We start from the raw sequence: 22855 nt of genomic DNA, 5'->3' as shown, positions 1-22855 counted from the left end.
ATAAAGAAAGTCTATCATGTATTCCAAAGAATAAAAATACACACATAGTGAGAGGAAGGACAATGTACCCTTAAAGCGTATTTCTTAATTTAATAACCATTGATTGGAAACCCGACCCGAATAAAATCCAATTTCTTAGAGCCCTACCCCACACTTCAGATTAAACATGACACATTTATTTCCATCAATTACCCTTCTCTCTATCAACCTGTAGAGTACCTGCAATAGAAGTCTGCAGATCTCATATTTTCCTTTTGCTGCAGCTTCATGTAAGGGAGTGAATTTCCACAAATCAGCTACATTTACAACCGCACCATGTTTAACAAGCAGTTCTGCTACTTCATAGTGACCATAGGAACAAGCATTGTGCAAAGGGACAAGACCTCTGAAAACAAGATTAAGCAAACTTCTCTTAATACACGCTACATTTTAGGTTTAAATCATTCTGTCAAAAACAGCTCTAACTTTATTACACCATGAATATTCTACAACTTTTCTGAAAACAATCAGATGTTCTGAATTTCTGAAGAGAAATCAAGCCATTAAAATATGAAAAATAGGTAGTTACCTATATACTTAGAGATACTGAAAGACTAATATTTATTTTCGCCATTGTGTACTGGTTTCCCTTGTGAATGCATATTTGTCTTTCAATGGCTTTAAATCTTTAACAATCCAATGCTAAAAAATGCTCATTACTTCTTTTGTCAACTAAAGTGGCCTTAATTTTATCAGTGAGGATAACTGTGAACATATGAACATAAGAAAGGCCATACTAGGTCAGATCAATGGTCCATCTAGCTCAGTATCCTGTCTTCTAACAGTGGCCAATGCCAGGTACTTCAGAGGGAATGAACAGAACAGGTAATCATCAAGTGATCCATGCCCTGTTGCCCATTCCCAGCTTCTGGCAAACAGAGGCTAGGGACACTTCAGAGCATGGCTTTGCATCCCTGCCCATCCTGGCTAATAGCTATTGATGGATCTATCCTCCATGAACTTATCTAGTTTTTTTTTTTAACCTTGTTATAGACTTGGCTTTCACAACATCCTCTGGCAAAGAGTTCCACAGGTTGATTTGTGCATTGTTTAAAGAAATACCTCCTTTTGTTTGTTTTAAACCTGCTGCCTATTAATTTCATTTGCTGACCCCTAGTTTGTGTGTTACAAGAAGAATAAACAACACTTCCTTATTTACTTTCTTCACACCCACCATGATTTTACAGATCTCTATCATATCCCCCCCCATCATATCTTTTCCAAGAGTCCCCATCTTATTAATAAAAGGAGTACTTGTGGCACCTTAGAGACTAACAAATTTATTTGAGCATAAGCTTTCGTGAGCTACAGCTCACTTCATTGGATGTGTAGCTCACAAAAGCTTATGCTCAAATAAATTTGTTAGTCTCTAAGGTGCCACAAGTACTCCTTTTCTTTTTGCGAATACAGACTAACACGGCTGCTACTCTGAAACCCATTTTATTAATCTGTCTCATATGGAAGCTGTTCCATAGCCCTAATAATTTTTGTTTCCCTTTTCTGCACCTTTTCCGATTCCAGTGTATTTTTTTTTAGATGGGACGACCAGATCAGCATGCAGTATTCAAGATGTGGGCATACCATGGATTTATGTAGAGGCAATATGATATTTTCTGTCTTATTATCTAACAATGTTGGGAATCATTAGGAAAGGGATAGTTTTTTTTTTTTTTTTTTTTTTTTTTGACTGCCATTGCACATTGAGTGGATGTTTTCAGACAACTATCCACAATGACTCCAAGATCTCTTTCTTGAGTGGTAACAGCTAATTTAGACCCCATCATTTTATATTTATAGTTGGGATTATGTTTTCCCATGTGCATTACTTTGCATCAACACTGAATTTTATCTGCCATTTTGTTGCCCAGTCACTCAATATTGTGAGATGCCTTTGTAATTCTTTGCAGTCTGCCTGGGACTTAACTATCTGCAAATTTTGCCACCTCACTGTTTACACCTTTTTCCAGATAATTTATGAATAAGTTGAACAGTACTGGTCCCAGTACTGATCACTGGGGGACACCACTATTTACCTCTCTCCATTCTGAAAACTGACCATTTATTCCTACCCCTTGTTTCCCATCTTTTAACCAGTTACTGACCCAGAGGAGGACCTTTTCTTTTTTCCCCCATAACAGCTTACTTTGCTTAAGAGCCTTAGGTGAGGGCCTTGTCAAAGGCTTTCTGAAAATCTAGGTACACTGGCTCACCCTTGTCCGCATGCTTGTTGATTACCCTCAAAGAATTCTAGTAGGTTGGTGAGGCATGATTTTCCTTTACAAAAGCCATGGTGATTCTTCACCAACAAATTGTGTTCATCTAAGTATCTGATAATTCTGTTCTTTACTATAGCTTTACTATAGTGTGATACTTCTGCTGATGTTTAAAATGCATATTCTGTACTATATATACACATCACTATTTCTCACTTGTGTGTTTTGACTGGCCTAAATTACATGATTCAGGTCTTGTAGACTATATAGTGGGTATATTTTAAAGTCCTATAGCACTAGAGAGAGTGACCATTATATAGGAAGGATTTTCCAAAGAAATATAAAGTATCTGAAGTAAGACAGAACACGAATCAGTAAGCAAAATTCAAGGGCTCAGAACTATCACAAAACACAGACAACATTTTTCGAGTATTTACCCTTTATCTTTTGCATGAACATCAGCTCCATGCTGAAGAAGATACTCAACCACAGACACTCTGTTATATCCTGCTGCAAAGTGAAGTGGTGTGGACTGACGCCCTTCAATATCTCTGCAGTTCACACTCTGAATTGTACATAACTTCTGTGAAACAGACAAAACATACATTACTATACATATAACAAAATACAAGCAGGTAGACACTAGTCATAAAATACTGTTCTGCATATCTGATTTGAAAAGTTACTTCTATTTACCATAACCAGAAGATTTAATAATACTCATTATAATCTGTACATGACATTTAATTTGCCAATGAGTTTTTACAAAAAGGCTTTACTTTTCAGGGATCCTGTATCCCTGACGGCGCAAAGAGAATCACCTGTTTCCCTCTCTTTAAACCTGTAACTACTCTCAGTAGTATTTCTTTTCAATGAAGAACTGAATGGGACTCTTCAGAAAAATGGGCCAATATTACTCTTTAAATCTGACCAGGGGATTTTTGCACAGTACGGGAGAATCAGGACTAGGATCATGAGTCTACAGCACTCAGACTGAGATAGGCTCTCCCTCTTTTTAAGCAACATAAATATAGTTTGACAAAATATGCACCCTAGTAAATATTAAAACTGCACGTTCTTACTTTCACAGTATCCACATCTCCTGCCTTTGCAGCTTCCAGCAACTGTCGATCTGCATCTGAATTACTTAATGGGATGCCTTCTACAAAAGAAAATAGGGCTATAAAGAAAGTAATTGTTTGTATTTTTAGAGTTTATTTAATTAGAGGAACATTTAAGATCAGACTACTATATAGTACTTCAAGGGCTGCTCTTAAATAAATCAGGAAATTCTAGTCAATGTATGTCTTTTCATATAATCCCCAAAATTTAACTTGTGGTTATACCCTTGAATTAACAGGTTTCCAAAATTGTGTTAATTTGCCCCTTGCATTGTCCTCAACTCTGGAATACTGCAGAACCAGTCAAACTTTCCTATTCAGTCTTTGAATTTCAATTATTCTAAAACGCTTATATGTTTAAGCTTATAAATTTTTATTCATGATTTTTTTCCACTGAAAATAATCTGCAAGCTATGTATATACTCTCTTACCTCTGGTCACAAAGGCAAAACAAAAATAGCTAATATTGATCCTCACTTTTAGCCTAAGAGATTTCTTTTCAGTGACTCTCCAAACTGATTGGAAGTGGCAGGTCTACTAAATATACAGAAGCAGTTAGCAGATGACAAGCATATCAAATACTTTTTTTTGCTTGAGCTCAGTGCTATTCCTTAATGGCTGACAATGCAGCAAATGAAACAAAATATGACACCATTTTTTAAATGGACTTGTATCCTAAAACAAACAAACATAGTACCTTGTAGTAATTGTTGCACACTTTCATTCCCCATTTGTAAAGCTGTGAAACCCTGCAGTGACACAATTGAGGGATCACATCCAGAGCTCAACAACAATCTGCATGTCTGAAGATGGCCACAATGTGCAGCTCTATGCAGAGAAGTCTGACCAAGATTGTCCAATGCATTAACCTAGAGAGAACAAAGAATCTTAAGAATGTAGTTTTACAGGATTTAAAATCATCAAGGACCTTATTTTCACAAATGACCAGGCAGAAGTTCACAATGAGCACTTAGGTCAACAGATCTGACCCCTGGAACCGTGAAGGAGAATCTTGATTTTCACTTTAAAAAAAAAAGTTTGTAATTCATTTCCATGCAAAGGTAACCTAGAAAATATGAAAAATGTAAGCCAGTCACTAATGCTGAATACAACAAGCAGCTGGGCTTTTATTTTACAGCAAATGGGTAGCAGAGACCTAAGGATCCCGCAGCCCTTAACTTCCAGTACATTTATTTAAAATGAATCAGTAAAGTAGGTGTTTTACCCAGAAAATTATTTCACTAACCCTCTCCAAAATCCTTAGGCAATGCCTGTGCAAAGCAGTCAGATAATGATGGACAGGAATAATTGGTAGCTAGAGGTGTTGGCACAAATTATTTTGCTGACCCTTCACCTAATCTTAAGGGCAGCTATGCTTAACAATTTTAGCTCTCACTTAAATTGGTACTGAGCCAGGCAGCTGCTCTGCTAAGGGTGTGGTTGCCATTGCCACAGCAGCTGCTGTAAGAGGAACTCCCCTCCTTCACCTTACACTAGTACTGCCAGCAGCATGTGGAGAACACACTACTCAGTCTCCATATGTTTCTCCCCACCAGCCACTCCAGTAGCACAAAAGGATGATTGATCAAGCTGCCACTGCACAGCTACTGCAACCTGCTAGTCCTCTCAGGGTATGTCTACACAGCAATGTAAGCCCAGGCCCGAGCCTGGGCTCAAGCCTGACTACCCTTGTGTCCACACACCAATTGTGCTAACCTAGGATTCGGATCTAGGGTCCCAGGACCCTGCAGGGCTGGAGAGTCTGAGTCCTATTGCTTTCCTGCATGCATGTGACCCTGGCTTAACTTGGGCCCTGGAAGTCCTCCAGATGTATCCCAGAGTTCCTGGTGACAGAAGAGCTATTACTATCTGGCCAACTGCATTCCCACTTCCTGCTCCAGCTCCTCCTTGCTGTTGCGTGGAACAGCCTTGGAGCAGGAAGCAAAGTTGACAGGCGGGAGGAGGCTCCTGGCTGTTGGGGGTCATCCCTCCTCTGGCCTGGGTCCATGCTAAACCAGATCTGCCGCTCTGCCTCCCTGTAGGGCAGTCCCCGCTCAACTCTCTGGCAGGGGTGCCCGAGAAGTGTGCGCTGTCAGGGGAGTGAGTGGAAGCCAGCCTCAAAACTCCCCCACACCCACCCAGGGATCCTTTTTTCCTGCCTCCCACGGTGCAGCAGGGGCAGGGATAAGGGATCTCAGGGGAGTGCTGGAGCACACTTCACCGCTTTGCGGTTGGCAGCAGCCAGGCTGTGATGTGTGCACATTTTTCCTCTGAAACTTTTTTAGGTCAAATATTAAAACAGACAAAAATAAATAGAAAACCAACCAAACAAAAACACCTTTGTTGAACATCCAACTTTAAAAATTAAGAATTTCAAAAGTTTCATTTTGAAAGACCTGGGCAGTGATGTCCTAATTATCCTGAGAACAGGTGCACATGGGCATTTTCCTGCCAATGTGACCCAGCCTAGAGGTAGAAAGCCCAATTCTCAGATTAGATGATAGTTCAGTATAAAGCCTTCTCAAACTACAGTCATTCTCCGGAGACAGCCACCAAAGGAGCTAGTTACGAAGTTTATGTACTCATGTGCTCTTTATGGGCACCCGAGTTCCATCAATGACACCACTACCGTTAGGAAACAGGGTGGGCAGCTGTGTTTCCCACAGTGCAACACATTCGTGGGGCTAGTGTCAACACTGGGGAGTGGGGCGCTAGGCACTCTGGGACAGGATTACTTTGACTCAGATCTGTGCACTGCAGTGTGGATGCCAGAGCGCTAGGTTTGAGCACAGGTCAGAAAATTCTAAGCCTAGGGTTAAAATACAGTATTAACACTCAAGTCAGGGTTCTCTGACATGGGTCAGCTGACTCTAGTCCCACTAACCATAGGATTACATTGCTGTGTAGACATACCTTAGCTTCAACATGGAGTTTAAAGAGCCAGTACCAGGAGCTCTGCTTCAACCAACATCATGCAAGGGAAGCCTGTTTTCCTTCCCTTCCATATCAGCCAAAGTAGACTAGACAACCTCAAGATACACAAGGCACACATTCCCTGAATGACTACCCTGCCCACCACAAAGGGGGACCCAATCTTCACCCGTTTGCTCCATAGCTAGAAGCCTCAAAATGACACACTGCTTCCAGGTAGGGGACCCACCTAGAGAGTGCTCCGTGACATGCTAGGGAGGAACAAACATGGTGGGTTGAGAGTTATTAGGGAAGTTAGCTTAGAGTAGCAATTCCCACTCCACGTGGCAAATAGCATTACCATTCTCAATTAAATGAACTAAGAGTTAAAAAAGGAACACCAAATATCTAGTTTGCTCTTGAACACAGCATCTAGGCTAAAAGAGAATGCATTTTTCTTTGAAGTTCAGCATTTAACAACAGGTCTTGGCAAGCACCACATGTTCAAAAGGAAAATCTTACTGCTTTATTAATACAAGTCCAGTGAGACTGAAAGTACCTTAGACCACTAAAACATGGCCTAGAATGCATTAGAAATGACTTGAAAAAGGGAACTGTGAAAATTCTCAACTGCAGTAATACTGCATGAGCCAAACGTTCATTCCCATTACTCTGCACGTAAGGACATATTCAGTATGTTACTGAAGTTTAAAGAATTTAACAGCATATTGGGCTGCATTAATAGGACCATTGCCAACAGATTGAGGGAAGTGATTATTCCCCTCTATCCAGTTTTGGGAGCCCCACTACAGAAAGGATGTGGACAAATTGGAGAGAGTCCAGCAGCGGGCAACGAAAATGATTAGGGGGCTGGGGCACAAGACTTATAAAGAGAGGATGAGGGAACTGGGCTTATTTAGTCCGCAGAAGAGAAGAGCAAGGGGGGATTTGATAGCAGCCTTCAACTACCTGAAGGGGGGTTCCAAAAGAGGATGAAGCTAGGCTATTCTCAGTGGTGGCAGATGAGAACAAGGAGCAATGGTCTCAAGTTGCAGTGGGGGAGGTCTAGGTTGGATATTAGGAAAAAATAGTTCACTAAGAGGGTGCTGAAACACTGAAATGGGTTATCTAGGGAGGCGGAGGAATCTCCATCCTTAAGAGGTTTTCAAGGCCTAGCTTAACAAAGCTCTAGCTCGGATGATTTAGTTGGGTTGGTCCTGTTTTGAGCAGGGAGTTGGACTGGATGACCTCCTGAAGTCTCTTCCAACACTAATCATCTATGATTCTATGAATTTTGAAAGTTTGTTCCACTTTTAAACTACTTTTACTGAGGAACCAAAAGCCAATTTCAAAAGACATTTGTGACAAATTAACTATGACAGTTAAACCTACTGCTTGTGAGAGTTACAGTCAGAGCTTGAGGGGGGAGGAGTCTGGGTCTCATTTATGATCTTATACATGATTCCCACCCTCCTCATGTCACTGTTTAACTACTAAACAAGACGTACAGAACAGCTTTGTCTATATCTGGCCAATATTAGCTTTCTGATTTGAGAACCTCTGGATTTTTCTAATAACTAAAAAGAAAAGGAGTACTTGTGGCACCTTAGAGACTAACAAATTTATTTGAGCATAAGCTTTCGTGAGCTTCACTCCAATGAAGTGAGCTGTAGCTCACAAAAGCTTATGCTCAAATAAATTTGTTAGTCTCCAAGGTGCCACAAGTACTCCTTTTCTTTTTGCGAATACAGACAAACACGGCTGCTACTCTGAAACCTTTAATAACCAAGTCAGTCATTCAGTAACTCAATCCTACAACAAGTAACTTTCTATTCTCTAGACTTCTCTGCTTCTCTCAATAGCCATGTCAGAAGCCATATAGCAGTCAGCCTGTAATCAAGTTCCAAAAATCAGAATCTTAAGTCTTTATTTTAAGTGGGGTGCAGTCTTGTTCAATGTGATTACACTAAGTGGCACATCCTATTTCCATACTTCCCCTATGTGAAAACTTGGCCAAAATGCGGTGCATTATAGCAGCTGTGCAACATCATGACTTGATCTTAATTTTATTGCCAGTGACACCATTTAAATTTTTCTCCATTTTATCTTTTCAAATTTAAGCCCCAGATCTCTTCCGTATTATTTTTCTAACTAGTTTATTTGCCACCTCCTCTCTTGTTGTGTTTTTGTAAAACACATTCACAGTTCTATTGCTTGTAATTAAGCACCAAATATATCTTTTTTCCCCGTACTTAGTGAAAGTAGTAGTAATTAGTAAAACTTCACGGTTTTCTCTCTCTTAAAACTTGACAAATGTATGACGTCTATACACATAATTCTATACAAGTGTGTATATCATCTCTGTCTTGCATACGTAAACATGTATACTTACAAAAACTAATTCTATGCACAATGCTGAATTTACAACTGCAGTCTTTCTGTCAACTTTGTGCCACAATGTTACATCTTATAGATAATTCTAGCCAAAGAAATACAGGAAGTAATTCATACCTTAGCTTCATGCTTCACAACAACTTCAACAACATCATTATGAGCTTTTTCTGATGCCACATGGAGAGGTGTCAAGAAGCTTTATTAAAAAATAAAAATTACAATTAAGTCGTATGCTATAAAATTATCCTGAACAATTAATAGCATCCATCAGTAGCACTCACTCTTTTGTCTTTTCATTGATGTTGGCTCCTTTTCTCAGAAGTAATTCACAGACTTGCTTTCTCTTGGGATACAGAGATGCAGCAGCACAGTGCTAAATATTTCAAAATTGCAGCATTAATAATGCTCTCGTTATATACAGAATTTTATTAGTTGCTAATGACTGGCAAACTAAAGCAAGATCCTGTATCAGGAAATGCTAGAACAGACCCATGCAGAGTACTATTAATTTCAATGGGACCTACCTATGGGTTCAGGGATTTGCACCATGGTTTTCCAACATAACATTTAACTAAATTTCTAACACTAAGTCATAGATTCTAAGGCCAGAAGGGCTATCTACTCTGACCTCGGTATAATATAATAATGTTGGGGAAATTAATGAACACAGAACCAGTAAATTGAAAAACAGGTAGATAACATGGTCTATATTTCCTTTGTTAGCTTAATACAACTGCAATTACACAAACTGGGTAACAAGAAGTTACATTTGAGAAGAGAAAATATCTTAAGGATAGAGTCCTCTCTCACAAGTGGAAAACATGTGATACTGCAAATCTACTGTTGATACATGAGTTCGGGAGAAACACTTTTAAAGTGGGAGACATTATCTGTAACAATGTCCTATTACAATGCCATGATTTCTGTCCAACTAAACGGCTGATGAAGACTGTCACTGTACCTCGGGGATGTTACTACAATAATACAACAAATTATTATACAATTGTCCTTCTATGCTTAGATTAGCTTGGAGAACAGTCCTACTGATTACTTCAATCACAGAGCTGCCTTCAATACTTTTAAGCTTACATAGTATCTTACTCCTGAGGGATTTAGTAATTAATATATTAATAATTAGAGGCATAGGTTCTAGAAATGGCACACAAATACATGAAAAGTATATGAGCACTTAGATGAAACTGATCTCAAAGTGCTTTAAAACAAGGAATTTAGGCCCATTTTTAAAGGTATTCAGGTGTTGTTGTGCTCAGGGTTGCAACACCTAACAGATCTACGAACCTAAGTCTCATGTTCAAAAGAGATTTAGGAGCCAAAATCCCATTGATGGCCAAAGAGTTTTTGGCTCCTAAGTGACGAAATCCCTTTTGAACAGGAGACTTAGGTGCTGCAATGCTGAGCGCAGCAATGTCTAAATATCTGGGCCTTAGTCTCAATATTCATAGTAAAGCAAATATCTCCATTTTACAGATGAGGAAATAGGCAGAGAGTAATTAAGTGACTTGCTTAATGTCATATGGGCATCTGGACCAGATGGAACAGAACAAAATTTTCTGGACTTCCCATCCTACATCCTTACCTTTAAATCACCTGTACTCCTACACTCCAACAATTAACCACAAGCTGGTCTGTCTCCATCTTAACAGTTCCAGAATAGAAAATTATAACTATCAACCCGGAGTTGAGGTGTGTGTGGTCTATAACTATCAAAGAGCTATGTTTGTATGTCTGATTGATAACCTATAAAAAGAATACCAAGATTGATACCAAGCCAAAGAAAAACAAACTAAAAACTCTAATATTAGTGTATGGGAGAAGATTCTCAGTGTAGCCCACTTAATTGAGGCGGACAAAGTTTGGTATAACAGTACCTAGGACAGGGGTCTCACACTCAAATGATCACGAGGGCCACATGAGTACTAGTGCATTTGCCCAAGGGCCACACCACTGACACCCCACCCTTGCTGCACCTGACCCCGCCCCCACTCAATCCCTTCCATGAGGCCCCGCCCCTGCCCCACCTCTTCCCTGCCCCCATTCCAACCCCTTCCCCAAAGTCTCCACCCCAACCCCACTCCCCTCCCTGCCCCCAGGGGGAGCAGGAGGGGTGCAGGTGTGGCAGGGGCTCAGGGCAGGGAGTTGGGGTATGGGGTGCAGGAGGGGCTCAGGGCAGGGAGTGCAGGAGGTGTACAGGTTGTGGCAAGGGGCTCAGGGCAGGGAGTTGGGATGTGAGGTGCAGGAGGGGTGAGGGGTGCAGGGGGCTGAGGGCAAGGGTGCAGGAGTGCAGCGTGTGCCAGGAGGCTCAGGGCAGGGATTTGGGATGTGAGGTGCAGGGGGGTGAGGGGTGCAGGGGGCTGCAGGCAAGGGTGCAGGAGTGCGGCGTGTGGCAGGAGGCTCAGGGCAGGGAGTTGGGATGTGAGGTGCAGGAGGGGTGCAGGGGGCTGCGGGCAAGGGTGCAGGAGTGCGACGTGTGGCAGGAGGCTCAGGGCAGGGAGTTGGGTTGCGGGGTGCAGGAGGGTTGCGGGCTCCAGCCCCGTGCCACTTACCTAGAGCGGCTCCCGCACGCACTGGGGCCAGGGCAGGCTTGCTGCCTGCCTGCCATGGCCCCATGCCTCTCTGCTCTGCTCTAGGCCAGGAAGCAGCCAGAACCACGTCCCGCTGGGGTGGGGGTCTGCACTGCAACACACAGCTCTGTGTGCTGCTCTTGCTGGTCCTCCAGGTACCTCTCCCGAAGCTCCCACTGGCTGCGGTTCCCTGTTCTCGGCCAATGGGAGCTGCGTGTGGGGGTAGGGAGGGGGGTGTGCCTGGAAGAGAGAGTAACACACGGAGCCCCCTGCCCCACCCCAGGGGCATGGTTCTGTCTGCTTCAGGGAACGGTGCGGGATTCGTGGTGCCACGGTATACACAGAGGGGTGCGTGGGGGGGGGGGCGCACGCGGGGAGCTTGGCGGGCCGCACAAAAATCTTGCGGGCCACATGTTTGAGACCCCTGATCTAGGACCTTGAGACTCTTGAAGTCTATGTTAATTACAAAGATGGATCAATAATTTGTAATATTGGATGAAATCCTGGCCTCAGTGAAATCAATGAGAGTTTTGCCATTGACTTCAATAGAGCCAGGATTTTACCCATTTTATTTCTTCGATTTGAGAATCAGTACAGTTAAGACCAGTTTTAGGTTTGAAGGTTGAACTTATAAAATTACTCAAATAGCTAGCAACAAAATTTATTTAATTATTATTTATATAAATATATTAGGAAATCTAGTTTCAGGCTCTTAATATTTGCATAGATTTACTAGACTAAATTCATCCCTGGTACAAGAAAAAGGGCAAGGGAAATACATTAGTTGAATCTGGACCATGTAATCCATTATTTCTGGAAACAACTCTTTTCAGGAACTGTAACTAGGTCATACCTAGGACCCTACTAAATTCCAATTTTCATGGTCATACGATTTAAAAAATTGTCAATTTCTTGATTTCAGATATTTATATATGAAATTTCATAATGTCGTAATTGTAAGGGTCCTGACCCAAAAAGGAGTTGGGGGGGTCGCAAGATTATCGTAGGGGGGTTTGCGTTATTCCTACCCTTACTTCTGCTGGCAGCAGTGCTATCTTCAGAGCTGGGTGGTCAGAGAGTGGTGGCTGCTGGACAGGAGTTCAGCTCTGAAAGCAGAGCCACTGTTAGCAGCAGTGCAGAAGTAAGGATGGCATAGTACTGTATTGCCACCCTTACTTCGATGCTGCTGCCTGCAGAGCTAGGCCCTCAATCAGCAGCCACACTCTCCGGCCGCCCATCTCTGAAGGCAACAGTGCAGAAGTAAGGGTGGCATCGTATGGTATTGCCACCCTTACTTCTGCGCTGCTGCTGGTGGGCTGCTGCCTTCAGAGCTGGGTGCCTGGCCAACAGCCACCGAGCTCTAAAGGCAGTGCAGAAGTAAGGGTGGCAATACCACAACCCCCCTAAAATAACCTTGTGACTCACCCTGCCCCGCAACCCCTTTTTAGGTCAGGACCCCTTTGAGAAACGTTGGTCTCCCCTGTGAAATCTGTATAATATAGGGTAAAAGCACACAAAAGACGAGATTTCATGGTCCATGACACATTTTTCATGGCGAATTTTGTACCATGGGCCATATAAAGGATATTATACAATACCATTTTCTGTTCTCTTTCCTCATCTCTCTTTCCTTTTACTTTGTTTGCCATTTCCTCTCTATCTCCCTCAACATATAGTAACTATCAGAATAAAGTAATCAAGAGCAAGAGTGGAAATCAAGCATGAGTTTGTAATGATCAAGCCACACAAATCTGATTTATTTTAACAATTACTAAAATTACTAGATGAAGGTGCCAAACACTTTTCATATGGATTGAAAACTGGTTGGATTCTAAGCAAAACAAAACTAGGATAAATGGCTGTGCCAGGAATACAGGCAGAGAGAAAGCTGCCTACTGCAGTGCTGCAGCAGTTGGCATTAGACTGAGCTTATCTTTATTCTTTCAACTCACTGATGAAACATTCATATGAAATTACACTGAAAAGTGAAACAAACACCTACAAGGACAGAACTACAAAAGCCATTTGAAGAGATTAGAAATAGGAGCAGACAGTAAGTGTGGTTCAACCTGAAAAAAATGCAAGCTAATATATGTAGAAGAAAACTTAGAAACTCAAGTATTCAGTGGATTGAGACAGATGACAGTGGTAGAGATGACCTAGAGAAAATAGACAAATTGGTTACAACCTTTCACTGATATGGTAGCAGTGAATTATCCTGCAAGACTTGAAAGGAATGTGAAAAGTTTAAATTACAACGGATACTTTACATGTGTTAACTTATTATACACTACAGTTGACTTGTCAGTCTTTATCAATGACAGGTTCTCAGAAATTGGAATTTGTCTGTTTTAAAGCATTGCCCAACGTATATAGTTTAGCCACCACATCTTAAATCACTAATACATCTGAAATATTACCAATGCTGTTTCATGAGTTTGAGGATGCTTGAAATTCACTGTTTCCAAAGAAAGGTATTTTTTGAGGCGAGCTACATCTGATTCTCGTGCCGCCTGTAGCAAGGAGTGACCTTTGAATTCATCTAGAAAAGAAAGATTGTATTCTTAATCTGGTCTGGAAAGTATTAAAGGGATTGTTTGCTTCTAGTAGGGGAAATGCTCCTCTCAGTGCATGGTAGAGAACTTAGAAAGCCATTTCTAGTAATTTACTGTACACAGGCTCATTATATGGATGTAGCCCAGCACTCTATGTACTCCAGAAAATTGCTACTTTGTCCATGCACAGGCTGAGCATGAGGTTTCCTTAGCTATGCCAGACAGAAATCATGTCTCAATTCTCCACTTCAGAAGTGGAGAGAAAGTGATAGCATTTCATCTTCAGAACAAATGTATTCAGAGTTCTAAGTAATTATGCTGGTGGGTTTTTTTGTTCAAATGATCTTTGCTGAAGACAAAAATGGTGTTGCTGGGAATACGTTTTTTGAAAGATCATAGGGAGAAGTGGGGAAGCAGCAGGAAGAAAACAGGATTCTAGGAAAGAAAAATCTACACAAGCCATTACAGCCACAAGACTGTTCAATAGTAACTAAAATCAGTTTTAAATCTAGGTTCAAAAAGGCCCGTTAGTTGTATATATTTGAGACTATTTCATGTTTTAGGATAATACAATCTTCAGGCAGGCATTACACAGTTGTTTGCAAAATGTAAACACTTTCTTCCAAACTTAATATCTGTGTGATACTGTTTATGAAACTTAAGGCACATATTACAAAGAAAAACAACTGATCAACTGGAGATGAGCTATGAAATGCCATCTATCCTATTCATTTTCACATTCACTTTATACTCACATGCCAATCGTTCTTTTAATTGAGAAGTTGGGGCTAAATCAATGGTGCTTTTATTGTGACAGTTCAACAGTGTTGGATCAGCACCATAACTTAACAAGAGAGAACACACTTCCACCCTGTTCTTAGAAGCTGCTTCATGCAGAGGAGTGAACTGCCACAGATCCATAGCATTCACACATGCTCCACGCTGGGAAAGTTACAAAAACAAAGCAGACTATTAAAGAAAAATTGCAATTATTAATTGCAACAAAGCAGACCAGCAAGATAAATATATAACTATATATATGCACAGTTTCCAAGATATTTTTTCAGAAATATCTATTGTAAGTCCTTTTACAGTCCCCATTACCATACTATCAGAGTGCCTCATAATATTTAATGAATTTATCCTTACAACACACCTGTGACGTAGGGCAGTATTAATATCCCCATTTTATAGATGGGGAAGTGAGGTTCAAAGAAATTAGAGGCCTAGTCTACACTAGAAAATTAGGTCAGCATAATGACATCACTCAGGGATATGAAAAATCCAAACCTGAGTGGCACAGTTAGGATGACCTAAATCCCAGTGCAGACAGCGCTAGGTCGACAGAAGAAATCACCTCTTGGGGAGGTGAATTACCTATGACAACAGAATCCCTCCAGCTGGCATAGGCAGTGTCTACACCAGAGGTCGACAAACTTCGGCATGCGCCCCATCAGAATAATCTGCTGGCCAGCCGCAAGACACTGTGTTTAGGTTGACTGTCCACAGGCACGGCCCTCCCCCCCCAGTGGCTTGGAATGGGGAACCGTGGCCACTAGGAGCTGAGGGGGGCCGTGCCTGCAGATGGTCAACCTAAACACTTCCCACAACCCGCCAGTGGATTACCCTGATGGGCCGCATGCCAAAGGTTGCCAACCCCTGATCTACACTGAAGCGCTGCAGCAGTGCAACTATGCCACTGTAGCATTTTAAGTGTACACAAGCCTTAAGTGATGTGCACAAAGTCACAAAGAAAGCCAGAGTCGGAGCAAAGAATTGAGCCTAGGTCTCCCAAACTCTAGGCTAGCTCTAGCCACTGAATCATCTTTCCTCTCACTATGATCACCACTATATTATCATCCTTCCATCATTATTCTCTACATAACTGAATGGTTCTTTAGCCTAAGTAACAGCTACCATTTCCCAAGAGGAAGTTGACAGTTTTTGACAAAATGATAAATCAGTCTGTGAACACAAGAAAATGTTTAGAAACTCAGTTGCTTTAAGGCAACTTATATTTACTCTAAGAGTCACATATTTTCTTTTTTGAAGATAGTATTTTGTTATGTAACAAAAAAGGTAACAAGTTTATTGCAACACTAATCCTCATCCTGTCACTGCCTTAAAATGCTGAGAAGCACTTCCTTTGTTACAAATTGTCAAGCAACATAAATCTGCTAACACAGCAAGAAATTCTTACTCAATAGTTTGAACTTTTTACTAATTTTAAAACACACATATTTCAAAATGAGTTGTATATTCATTCCCCCACAAATCACTCAAAATGTAGTAGTTTCGGATAGAAATACAGTTGCGACATGCCCAGGACAAAAGAGTCTGTATTTTGTATCTTCTTGAGTTACATATTTCTCTCCTAAAAATTTAGTCATTTCTGTACATACTTCTATACTTACCTGCAATTTTACACTATAAAATAAACTCCAGTAAAAATCTAAGCTAAATTAAGGTTTTAAATAGTTATCAGTTACTTAAGGGGAAAAAATATTTAAAATATTGTTTTAAAAAAAATCCTTTAAGTGCCAAGTTAAGGTTAAACCTAAAAATCTTTAAACATGCAAACGCAGTTTTTAGTCATCCAATAAGCCTTAAATCTGATGCCATGCCTATGCCTTCCATTATGCAGAACCTCAACATCTGTGTCTAAGATAGAGACATTTCAATGTAATTTTTTATAAGAACACTTCAAAAATTCTCTTTATATTGCCTGCCTATGAAGTCAAGGAATTTTTGAAATTTCTGTTTTTTTGGTTTTGTTTTTTTTTTAACATGTATATACAGTAGAACCTCAGTTACAAACGCCTTGAGAATGGAGGTTGTTTGTAACTCTGAATAAAACGTTATGGTTGTTCTTTCAAAAGTTTACAAGTGAACACTGACTTCATACAGCTTTGAAACTTTAGTATGAAGAAAAATGCTGCTTTCCCTTTATTATTTTAGTAGTTTACATTTAACACAATACTATACTATATTTGCTTTTTTTAAGTCTCTGCTGATGTCTGATTGAATACTTTCAGTTCCAATAAGGTGTGTGGTTGACTGATCAGTTCATAACTCTGGTGTTTGAAACGCTGGGGTTCTACTGTATTATGCAAGCATTACCACCACCATCTGGTATGACCCTACGTATTGGTTTGGTTCTTAAAAAGTTTGTATGCCCAGATACAAGCATCCATGTTAAGTCTCACAATACAACACCACATCTGATACACCAAATGGTGTATTCCGGAAAAGGTGTGGAAACCTATCTTTTCATAGTGGTCTAATTACGTTCTTAAAGGCGGCAAGAAAGTTTTGCTATAATGTAAACACTGGTGCATACCTGCATAAGTGTATTTTGAACTACTGAATGCAATTTAAATGTTTCAGTTTACAATTTATGATGATAAGCCTAACAATGAGAGTAAGATAATCCAGTTAAACCACTTCAAGTTTTGGCAAGGCTGACTATTTCCTGGGAAAAAATGGTTTAGGACAGGGCACTGGTAAATACTATCTAAAACTTAGTTTAAACTGGGAAACTGAGAAAAATAATTGTATCAGTGTCCTGCAAGTTTCAGCAAGCACAGAACAAATTTTTTTCAAACTTTGGGTACATCCATTCAAAATTGAGGATTAGGTTCCATCTATTCACCATATCAAAGTGGGTCTTCTGCTACAAAATGCAGCATGATCAAATGGACCTGAATTGGTAGTCTGCAATTCTGCATGCTTCTGATTGCTTAATGCTTCAAGGCTACAACTCTGCATGACTTGTTTCATATAATCAAATGTTTTCAATATTATATAACATGAAAACTGAAATATGAATCATGACATGTATAACTTCCTTGAGAAAATACCAAAACCAAAATGTAGACAGACATTCGATGTTCAGTATTATAATTACATGACACCTACTGCAATTTACTTTTTATTTGTACAACCCTACCTTATTAACCGCAACTTAGTTAAAATTACGTGCAATTATGAAGCAGTTTTTAAAACAGAAAATGCCTTAAATTGGGACTAATTAGTTTTTCCGGGGGTGCAAAAACCCCAATTTTACTGGTAAAAAGCCACCTCTGGTAAATACCATGCCACCTTGATATTCTGAGACACTCATGCAATGAAACTAGATACACTTATCTCCTAGTTGGGCGGTGGGAGAGGGGGCGGGGCGGAGTGGTTTGTGAGCAATGACACAGGGTCAGAGTGAAGGTGGTACTGTTCATTTCCACATGAGACTGATGACTTTTTCAGGGGTTCAGCATTAACTGAATATTTGCAATCTCAACTATAACTTGAATTTTTCATGGCCCCTCATGCTCCGCTTTCTCCTGGAAGAGAGAGGTTTGTGTGTGCATGCGCAGAAGTGTCTTGCCAGCACTTCTAGACGCTCTTCTCTCATTTTACTGAAGAAACAGGAAGTGCCTATAAACATTCAATATAGGGTACAAAAGAGGACGGCAGGGAGAGAAAGTGTGTTTGTAAGGACAGAGTTTCCATGCAAGCAGATAATACACAAGGGGTAGTAAGAATTTTGTAGTTAGAGCCCCAACTCTGCACCACTGAATTGGAGACCAAAAGGATGTTTTTAATAACCCTGTAAACTAATCAGTGGCTGAAGTTAGGAAAAAGTTCAAAATGTCAGAACTATTGCAAATGTAGAGCCATCTCTCAACATTTAATTCACTAATTTTTATAATCTTTAGATACAATAAAATTTGTAAAGATTGCTAATTGTTTAAATGTTATGTCTGGAGTATATACAGAATATATATACAGAAGTAGTAAGGTTAATCATTTTTCCTATGTATTTTTTTCTTTTTCTTCCCTTTCTCCTCCATCTGATTGATAATTATTGAACATATCTAGTTTAAGGCTCTGAGGGAATATTTTCCAGGCTCAGAGACTATTATAAACAATAAATATTTACATTAAGTCAAATATTTTGCAAGTGAACTGACAATGTCATTTCATTTATTATTAATAAATGTGTCTGAGACGGATGAACGTTACTCTTTTCAAGACCCCAATTCTGCAAATTTTGTGTGCACGCTGCTGTGTCAATGCAGAGCCCCAGTGGCTTCAGTGGGACTCCACAGATATGCATTGTTGTGCCTGCATGCAAACAGTTCAGGATTGGAGCCTTAATTTGTAGAGAGCTGGAACAAGGCTACAAATCATCTCTTTAGATAACAATTTTTAAAAAAGCTTTGCTAAATCTTTGTTACATCTGGAGTGCTAGAACTATTGGGTCGGTATTTCTACATATTTTAAAACCCTAACAATTCTACCCCTATACTAATCTTACAAACCATCATGACACCTCCATAACTTGAAAGTAAAATGTATTTCCAAATGCTGACTTCCACTGCAACTCCATCTTGATACGAACAGTTCAAGTTTTAAAGTGGCAGTGCATTTCTATAGCAAGCTTTATAGGGCATGCTTCTAACTTATTCTGGGTGGAAGAGTGAGTTAGTGTACATATATCAAATTAACCTACCAACCGTGACTGTCTTTTTAAATGATTTTAAATACAAGAAGATAAATGACACTCAAAAACCAGAAAAAATTCACAATAGAAGAATTTCACCCAGTTTGAAAGAGGAATGAAATTAAATACCAACCTTTACTAGAAGTTCTGTTACTTCATAATGACATAGGAACAGGCATTGTGAAGTGGCACCAAATCTCTAAGCAGTTGGGGGGGGGGGGGGGAGGGAAGAGAACATGTTATATATGCTTGGGTTAGAAGTATGTAAACTCAGTAAATTACAAACAATACTATGTAGCATTCTATCAATTCTAAAAATTAAAAACCCAGCTATCCACTGAAAAGTGATGGGGAGAACAGAGATATGAGACAACCTCCAAAGTTATTGAAATCAATGTCTGCTTAACATACTCAAAATAAATTGCATAATGAATTCCATAATCACATGGAAATTGCATTGTATTTGTTGTAAGTGACTTGGTTCCAGAGATTTTATTAAATTAAAACAGTAATTACACTAAGTGGAAAGCCCTGTATTGGGAGAACTTATTTCAAGGAAGACAGTAATTTTTCCTTTATCCCTAAAAAGTTTTGTTGCACAATCTCTTTTCTTTAGCATGCTAAAGAAGTCTGATTGGTTTAGTGTTAATATCACTGAGCAAGATTCTGTACTATACATCTAAGAACACAGTATAGACATTGCCTCCACAGGGAGGGAAAACTAAGATGGTTTAAGCCACCTCTGCTCCCTCCTGAATCTGATCTTGTTCTGGTGGCTGGAGAGGCACCTAGTGTAATTTAGACAGCCAGGAGACTCAATATCATTGCAAGGGTAGCAATGGACTGACAAAGGTTTCACGTTTACAAGGGCCTTGCAACCCTTTGAACTGGCAGCTGTTCTATCCATCCTGAAGTGATATGTTGGGAGTAAAGACTTAATATTCTATTTTCTATAATTTCAGCCTATTTATCATGATGTTTTAAAAAGGTTTCTAGAGACTAAATATTTTCTGTAAATTTGTATGAACTTACCATGTTTCAATTAGCATTTCTAAACTTAACAATAGCAAAAGTTCCTTATATGCTAAGTGAATGCTTAGAAATATATTATTCCTACAGGATTCTGTGCCACTGTGTGGTGGAATTCATGTCCCGCGCAGATTTCTTTGCTTCCCTGCAGAAAAAAGATCTTTCTGACAGGGAAGCAAGGGGAAGCTGCAGGAGCACCACTCCCTAGCAGCGCAGGTACAAGTTTCAGGCACCCGGAGGAGAGGTAAATCACTGGGGGCTGGAGATCAGCTGCTAGTCCTGGCTGGGCTGGAGACAGGAGAGGACAGGAGTTTCTCTTCCCCTACAAGGAGTGGCTGGGGCTGTCAGACCCACCCCCAGAAACCTCCGCTAGCTGCAGGAAGCTCAGCATCCTCCACTGCTTCCTGCCCCCATCACTCCTCAGCTGTGGGGGGAGGGGTCACTGTACAGGAAGCTGCTCCCCCATCCACCCAACTCCTGTGCATCCGGACCTGCCATACACAGACACCCCTGCCAAGCCTTACCTGGTACATCCAGAAAGCCCCCTAGCCCTCTATACCCGAACCCCACCCCACTGAACCTCAACCCCTGCATCTGGAGCCCTCTGCCCCAGACCCCCTGCTTCCAGACCCCCATTCCTGCTCCCAGACCACCACCCACTGAGCTCTCTGGATTCAAACTCCCATCCTGATGCCCCAATCTCTGTACAACCTGAGCCCCCACATCCAGACCCCCAAACCACTGACCAACAATTAGCTGCACTCAGACCCCCACTCCACCAGCACCAAGATCCCCCTCGCTGAGATCCCTACACCCAGACCCCTCCATGGAGCCCCAACAACCTTCACCTGGAAGCTCCTGCAGAGTCCCATTGCCCCTGCACCTGGAACCCCCTCAAAATGAGAATCTGTGCATCCAGGTCTCCCCACACCTAGACCCCCCACTGAGCTACCTGCACCCAGATTGTCCCACACAGAATCCTCTCACCCCACATGTGGATCCCCCACACTCGGATCCTGCCTGGTTGAGCCTATCTGCCCCACACCTGGTGGACCTGGCGCAGAGGTGCATGGCCCTAGGGTATTTCTGGGGCAGGCCCACGCCTTGTGCTGTGTCAGGTACAGCCTCACTGCTTTGTCCGTGTTCTGGAGGTGGGAGTGCTGCAGGGTGATCCTCCATCTTTGTGCAGCCAGTGGCTGTGCTCCCCACTGCCATGCTGGAGCCTCTGCATTTATTTATTGACAAATAAAACTCATAGAATTTTGCAGATTTTTAAAATACTGTGTATAGAATTTTTTATTTTTTGGTGCAGAATGCTCTCAGGAGTAATATATTATCCAAATTCAGTGTTTGGGAAACAAAAATGATGTTTATTCTTTTGAGTACAACCTTTTAAAATGAGAAATCATGGGAATCCAATCAGAAAACCATTTTCAAAATGAAAGGGGTCTTCAAAGGAAAATGAAAACTGAACTAACCACAGATGTGTACTGAATTTTGATAGGTATGGTATGAAAGCATTTTTTAAAAATGTAAGCCTTTTAAAGTCTTTTGGACATATACAGGCGGGCAGTTCATCTCTTAGAATGAATATGTTTTATGAATGGTTCGGTATTAGTTTTATTGCTTCGCAGGTTTCTCATAAGGTTGTGACCAAAAAATTAGAACGTCACAATTATAAAGTTAGAGATGGTACATCTGCCCCAACTTTGAGTTTTCTGGTATTTGTTCCAGGTCAATTTTTTTTTTTTTAACATTAGAATTCTTTATTACACGTAAAAGTGCATTATTGATACATTCTAAACACAAGTGAAAGACAACTCACCCTTTATCCTTGGCATGTACATCAGCTCCATGCTGTAGTAACAGCTGCACAATCTTAACCCGGTTATACCCAGCTGCTAAGTGTAATGGAGTTGACTGGAAAGATGGAATGAATTTAGACTGAATCAAATTGAAGTCAATTATTAACTAATCAAACATTGTGAAATGTAAAAGGAATACAACTAATAAAGTTATCTGAGTCCTCAAAATATTTGTACCATCAGTAGAGAGAAAATGTTTGAACAGTTATTTAATAAGTATTTGTACAAAGGACATTTTTTTCCTACCTGCTCACTTTTTTTTTCCCCTGTGATTTAGTTACCATCAATACACATTGCAAGGCTTTACTCACCACTAATACATTCAGGCAAACGACAACCACAATGACAGATTTTTGGGCTCTGCAGTCAGCTCCCACTTCCTCCCAGTTTAATCCCTCCATATATGTGCCAAAGCCCTCCCCCATAGGCTCCCTCTGTGTCTTGGCTGTTACCAGCATATAGTGCCAGATTATGAACAGTTCTCTTCACCAAGTAACAAGTTACATTTAAAAATAAGCCACAGTGACGGTTAACTGTGCTGGAGAGAAGAGTGTGACTATATGCAGAACAAACAGAAAAACTTCACCTTATCCTCTTATCCTGAACTCCCTACACAGACGACTGCTCTATGATCTGTCCAGTCAGTA

General features: G+C 40.6%; 1 protein-coding gene across 1 annotated transcript in view; it reads right to left on the bottom strand.

The window, feature by feature from the left end:
* Window positions 1-22855, bottom strand: part of TNKS2 (tankyrase 2) — a 69386-nt gene that overhangs the window by 31613 nt on the left and 14918 nt on the right. Inside the window, 11 exon segments of the mRNA XM_038409201.2 lie at window positions 220-385; window positions 2690-2835; window positions 3335-3414; window positions 4071-4242; window positions 8795-8873; window positions 8959-9050; window positions 13680-13801; window positions 14570-14756; window positions 19448-19479; window positions 19482-19513; window positions 22169-22263. Of these exon segments, the coding sequence (XP_038265129.1) occupies window positions 220-385; window positions 2690-2835; window positions 3335-3414; window positions 4071-4242; window positions 8795-8873; window positions 8959-9050; window positions 13680-13801; window positions 14570-14756; window positions 19448-19479; window positions 19482-19513; window positions 22169-22263 (1203 nt within the window).

This window comes from Dermochelys coriacea, chromosome 7 (assembly GCF_009764565.3).
Source record: "Dermochelys coriacea isolate rDerCor1 chromosome 7, rDerCor1.pri.v4, whole genome shotgun sequence".
Lineage (NCBI taxonomy): Eukaryota > Metazoa > Chordata > Testudines > Dermochelyidae > Dermochelys > Dermochelys coriacea.
The sequence above is the reverse complement of the archived record's forward strand: the minus strand, read 5'-3'. Positions and strand labels throughout refer to the sequence as shown.